At 34.7% G+C, this 6,000-nt stretch overlaps 1 protein-coding gene across 4 annotated transcripts in view; it reads right to left on the bottom strand.

Annotated features, from left to right (window-relative positions):
• Positions 1-6,000, bottom strand: part of CENPK (centromere protein K) — a 40,892-nt gene continuing 34,892 nt past the window's right edge. For 3 of the 4 annotated variants that reach the window (XM_004764553.3, XM_045075283.1, XM_004764554.3), the window contains 2 exons: positions 1,105-1,158; positions 1-260 (listed from right to left, as the gene is read on the bottom strand). In XM_004764553.3, the coding sequence (XP_004764610.1) occupies positions 102-260; positions 1,105-1,158 (213 nt within the window). In that variant the 3' untranslated portion in view covers positions 1-101. Of the gene's footprint in view, positions 261-1,104; positions 1,159-3,841; positions 3,935-6,000 lie in introns of all 4 variants that reach the window. The other variant, XR_006605318.1, reaches the window with a different exon arrangement.

The following is a 6,000-nucleotide window of genomic DNA, read 5'->3' as shown; positions in this document are numbered from 1 at the left end:
TTTGATTTGCAAATAATGTTCTTTATCCAAGTAAATCCTCAGTGTTTCTATTATCCTTAAATGACAAGATTCGTTAAGTACTGTAAAAAAGAGACCATCTTTTACTGATGGAAGGCTTCTAATCTTATTCGGGTTGGATCTTCTGGATGTCTCAAGGCAATTCCATTACGAAGGAGCAGCTCAACATAAGGTGGCCAAAAAGAATCACTAATTTTGACATATGGATCATGTGGAACATCAAATAACCTATTTAAAAGAATCTAGGAAAAAATATCATTTAAGATATACCATACTTAGTAAAAAAGTGATACAGTTATAATAAAACATTAAAAATTTGTTTACCAAAGAATGTTAATCTCTTTTCATTTTGAATAATTGCTTGTTATAATTTCTATGTATTAACTTAAATAATTTTCTTTCTTTAAAAAACACTACAGATATTAATAAATGGAAACATATTTAAAACTGTGAATAAGTTTCTGCAACTTTGTGGAAAAAAACCTTAAACTCAAACATGTAGTTCAGATAGAATAGAGATGCTAACTAAAGATTCCATCCATGTAAAAGCATAGGGTTTCACTGTGTAAATACTAAATAACATCATAAAAATTTTTTTTAAGTAATAATCTTGGGAATATGATTAAGGGCTAGTCCCCAATTTTGTGTTCTTTTAAAAAATGACAATATTCCTGGGGCGCCTGGGTGGCTCAGTGGGTTAAGCCGCTGCCTTCGGCTCAGGTCATGATCTCAGGGTTCTGGGATCGAGTCCCGCATCGGGCTCTCTGCTCAGCAGGGAGCCTGCTTCCCTCTCTCTCTCTCTGCCTGCCTCTCCATCTACTTGTGATTTCTCTCTGTCAATAAATAAATAAAATCTTTCAAAAAAATAAATAAATAAAAAATAAAAAATGACAATATTCCTTCTAGTAAGGTATAAAAAACAGACCCAGTCTTATACTAAAGATAAGTTAATATAAATATATTTAATAAACTTTAGTATACTTAAGAACTTATGCAGTATTTTCTGCTTTGACCCTATGTATAATCGTTCAGAAATCACTAATTAAAAGAAATCTTGAAGACAAAAGAACTACACAAAACACTTACCTCTAATATTTCATGCAGTGTTATCAGCTGTACAGTTGATTCTTGAATGTTTTTCTTTGACAGAAATGTGAATAACAAAAAATTAACAACTTAATTATGCCAATGGCAGATTAGACTACAGTTATCAAAAAAATTTTTAAATGTAATATTTCTTAACTGCTATGGTACCAAGTATACCAAAACCAAATATTTTTAATTAGGTGATTTTAAAAGAATTCTGAAAGTAAACAATCTGCTTGTATTAAACAGGTTCATAAAAACAAAGTTCAAACAACCTCTAAGAGACTGAAATCTTTTGCAATTACAAGAAGATACACAATTCAAACTATCTACAAATATATAATGGATAAATTATATTATACATAATATATATATTCATGTTATTGAAAGTCTAATGTTTCAACTCTCCAATCAAAATATCTCAAAAAAATGGCATTCCAAATAGTATTTATACAGCTTCAGGACAGGAAACTTCCTTCGCAGGGAGCCTTGTTCAACTTTCAATAGTTCTTGACAGTTCCTAATGTTAAATCAACTCACTGCTTCCTTTTTCCTTGGAATGACCGAGAATAAATCCCATTCCAATCCGATCCAAGAACCCCTCAAATATTTGAAAACAGGCATTATGAGCCCTGAGTTTTCACCATATTAATCATCATTAGTCCCTTCAATTATTTTTCATAAGCCATAGCCTTGCAGCCCCTCATATCATGGGTGTTCTCTAAATGTGTTTAATTTATCTTGTTTTTTCTTTTTCAATCCAGTCTCCACATGATACAAGTGTGATTTATTTTTTTTTTTTAAAGATTTTACTTATTTATTTGACAGAAATCACAAGTAGATGGAGAGGCAGGCAGAGAGAGAGAGAGGGAAGCAGGCTCCCGGCTGAGCAGAGAGCCCAATGCGGGACTCGATCCCAGGACCCTGAGATCATGACCCGAGCCGAAGGCAGCGGCTTAACCCACTGAGCCACCCAGGCACCCTACAAGTGTGATTTAAAGAGCAAAGATGAAAAGGAAGATTCACTTCCATACTTACAGGTGCTGGAATTTTATTCATCACATTTACTCATCATCAGCTTTTGGACATCTATTTTGCCCTGCTGACTATTATCTAAAATGCCTAAGCTTCTTTCATACATCTAGCTAAGACAGGTTTCCTTCATTCCTCAGTGTTTTAAAACCAAGAAAGATATTCTAAGTACCTCCACTAAATATTATCCCCATTTTATTTAGCCTTGTTCCAGCCAACTGAAAAATACAGTCCTAATTCTGTCATCCAGTATATTTACTATCTAGCTCCCTTAGTTCCTTATCATTTGCAAGTTTTCATCACCATGCCTTCTATCTATTTATATAAACTCCTATTTAAAATATTCCATTGGACATCTCGGGGCGGCTAGGTGGGTTAGGCCTCTGCCTTTGGCTTGGTTCGTGATCTCAGGGTCCTGGGATCAAGCCCTGCATCAGGCTCTCTGCTCAGTGGGGAGCCTGTTTCCCCACTCTCTCTCTGCCTGCCTCTCTGCCTACTTGTGATCTCTCCCTGTCAGATAAATAAATAAAATCTTAAAAAAAAATAAAAATAAAAATTAAAATATTTCATAGGACATCTCTTCATACCCACAGGTCCTGTCCCTATGCTTTAACATAAACACCTCATTGTACAAAAAAAAAAAAAAAAAAAAAAAACCAAAACAAAACAAAAAAACCCACAAAAAACAAAAACAAAATAAAACCAAAAACAACAACAAAAAAAATCAATAGCACAAGGATCTAAAGGGGGTCTGCTAGAAATCTCCTTCCAAGATAATACTAATTCTAATCAGCAGCTTGAGTTCAGACATGTAATTAATTACAAAGTCACCTACTATAATGACGACTAGTATTTTCCCATACCAGTCAAAGATTACTGGGAAGTCCTTATAAAAAGTCTTATGTAGGGGCCCCTGGTGGCTCTGTTGGTTAACCATCTGCCTTCTACTCAGCTCATGATTTTGGACTCCTGGGCTCCCACCCCACATTGGGCTCAGACCCTGCATCGGGCTCAGACCCCAGATAAGGCTCGTATCCCACATTGAGCTCCCTGCTCAGTGGGGAGTCTGCTTCTCCCTCTGCCCTTCATCCGCTCGTGCTCTCTCTCTCTCTCACCCTCTCTCAAGTAAATAAATAAGTAAAATCTTAATTAAAAAAAATTAAAGTCTTATGTAAGTACAAATATACTAAAGAAAGAGTAAAAATAAATGTGATTCCTGAGTAAAGATAGTAAAACTGGATCTCAAAATCTCCTGACCTCTAATACCTTACTAAATAAGAGTAGTTAAAAAAAGCAGCTTTCAGTAGTGATGAAAACAGAATTAAAGAACTGATACAGAAATAAGCAGCTACAAAGCACAGATTAAAATATAAATGTTTGAGACAAAGAAAAAGCAGAGGAAAAATATAATGAGAGCAAACCAAGAAAAAAAAATATTTCAACATAAAGATATGAAAAAGGGCCTGTACCCCTGGAGCAAATAATATTTTATATGTTTTTAAAAAAGATACAAAAAACAGTATGACATAATAAAATAAAATTTCCATGAAATGAAATGTAACCTAAATCTGTCCCTAAAAACAATGCCAACTTAAAAGTAAAACTAATATTGAATGATCAACATTGTGATGTATCTCTGTTAAATTACTGAAGTTCAAAGACAAAGAACTCTTCAGATATGTACTTGAGGCATCTAGAGGCTTACCTCAGAACTCCACAGCACATTCTATTTCAGAAGAATGGAGCAGTCCCTACCAGATCTTATTTTTTTTTTTAATGTGCTGAAAATATCCTTTGACTATAAAAGCAAACAAAGTATTTTCATCATTCAAGAACCTCAGAAATAAAATGCCGAGGAATTCTACTTGACCAATTTACTTATCAAAGAAATCCATCAAATCAAACTAGTTAAAATTAAAAACTCAAATGTTAAAAGATGATAAAGCATAGCATCCAGTACAAAATCAATACATCTAATCCGATATAATACAGAATAAAAATGCTATAAACCTGCCAAAAATTAAAATAAATAACAAATTGTAATGAAGATATAGGAGGAGGAACATTAATTTCCTCATCTTTCATAGCAGGGAGTCAATGAATGCTGTCTAAAATTGAAAGATGAAATTTAAAAGCATATTACAATTTTTTATAATGTTTTTCATAATTTGTTTTCTCTATGTTAGGGATCTCTCCAGAATTAAAATCATTTGAAGCAAAGAAATATTTATCTGAGTTAAATAAATCATCCTTACTCATTTTTCTATCAAATTCAGTAAAATTACACGTAATACTTATTTTATACTGGCCTATACAAAACTACATTGATCTGGGGGCACCTGGGTATCTTGGGCTCAGGTCATGGTCTTGGGGTCCTAGAATGTTCACCTAATGTTAATGATGTGGTGAAGGGATTCAAGTTTTTCTTTTTGTACATATCTTTGAATGATAAAGCCCAGTGTTATGGATGGAACTGTGCCTCTCAAAATTCACAAGTTCATGTCCCATCCCCTAGGGTGACTACATTTGGAGATGAAGCCCTTAAAGAAGTAATTAAAGTTAAATGTGACCATAATGGTGGTATCCTAATCCAGCTGGACAGGTGTCTTTCTAAGAAAAAGAGACACCAGAGAGTACTCTACTCTCAGAGAAAAGGCCACATGAGGACAACAGCAAGAAATGGTTGTCCAGGGAAAAAGGCCTCAGCAGAAATCAACCCAGGTGACATTTTGACCTTGGACTTACAGCTTCCAGAACAGTGAGAAAATAAAATCTTTCATTGAAACCATTTAATCTGTAGTATTTTATTAAGGCAGATTGAGTCAGTTAATACATCCAGTATTACTGCTTGACAGAGAAAGAGAAAAAAAAAAGAGAGAAAGTAATCTATCATTTTATAACATGTATCAACAGATCATACACTTCATTTAAAAAAAGTGAGTTTATGGGCGCCTGGGTGGCTCAGTGGGTTAAGCCTCTGCCTTCGGCTCAGGTCATGATCTCAGGGTCCTGGGATCGAGCCCCGCATCGGGCTCTCTACTCAGCAGGGAGCCTGTTCCTCCTCTCTCTCTGCCTGCCTCTCTGCCTACTTGTGATCTCTCTCTGCCAAATAAATAAATAAAATCTTAAAAAAAAAAGTAAGTTTATTAAATACAACTTAACAAATCCATGATGGCTTCTGGTGATCAATGATTCCCTTTTAGAATCCCTCAAAACCTCTGGTTCTATTACTGGAGAAGTTTGAGAAATTTTTAAAAAATGTTGAAGGCAAGACTGAAATCAGAAAATATCACTGAGTTATTGTAGGATTATGATCATTAAGAGGTAGGGAATTCTGAACTTAATGAAATGGTTAACAGAAGGCTGTCAATAATTTTAGAAATGAACAAGTGTATAAATAACAATGGATAGAATGGGAGACATAGTCCATAAAATATGTAAAGCCTCCTAATAGTTACAATGAAGAAAGGGAAGAATAACAAATACAGATTATAAGAAAATCCTTTTCCTAGTATACTCATAGTCATTGAATAAATATGAACTCAGAAGGTACTATAATACATATGCAAGATAATAGACCTACAAAGATGAAATCAACACATCAAGGAGCTCAGAGTGCATGGTGGGTGAACAGAGAGATAGACATAAATGATCACTACAAAATCCTGTGACAAATGGTAATAAAATGACACATAAACTTCACTTAATACTCCACACAGGGGCATGCCTGAGTCACGCAGTTGTGTCCAACTCTTTTTTTTTTTTTTTTTTTTGAGAGAGAGGGAGAGAGAGAAGGAAAGGGCAGATTCCCAGAGGAGCAGGGAGCATGATGTGGGGTCCGATCCCAGGACTCTGGGATCATGA

The sequence above is a fragment of the Mustela putorius genome, unplaced genomic scaffold, assembly GCF_011764305.1.
Source record: "Mustela putorius furo isolate JIRA1106 unplaced genomic scaffold, ASM1176430v1.1 tig00000145_pilon_pilon_pilon, whole genome shotgun sequence".
Lineage (NCBI taxonomy): Eukaryota > Metazoa > Chordata > Mammalia > Carnivora > Mustelidae > Mustela > Mustela putorius.
The sequence above is the reverse complement of the archived record's forward strand: the minus strand, read 5'-3'. Positions and strand labels throughout refer to the sequence as shown.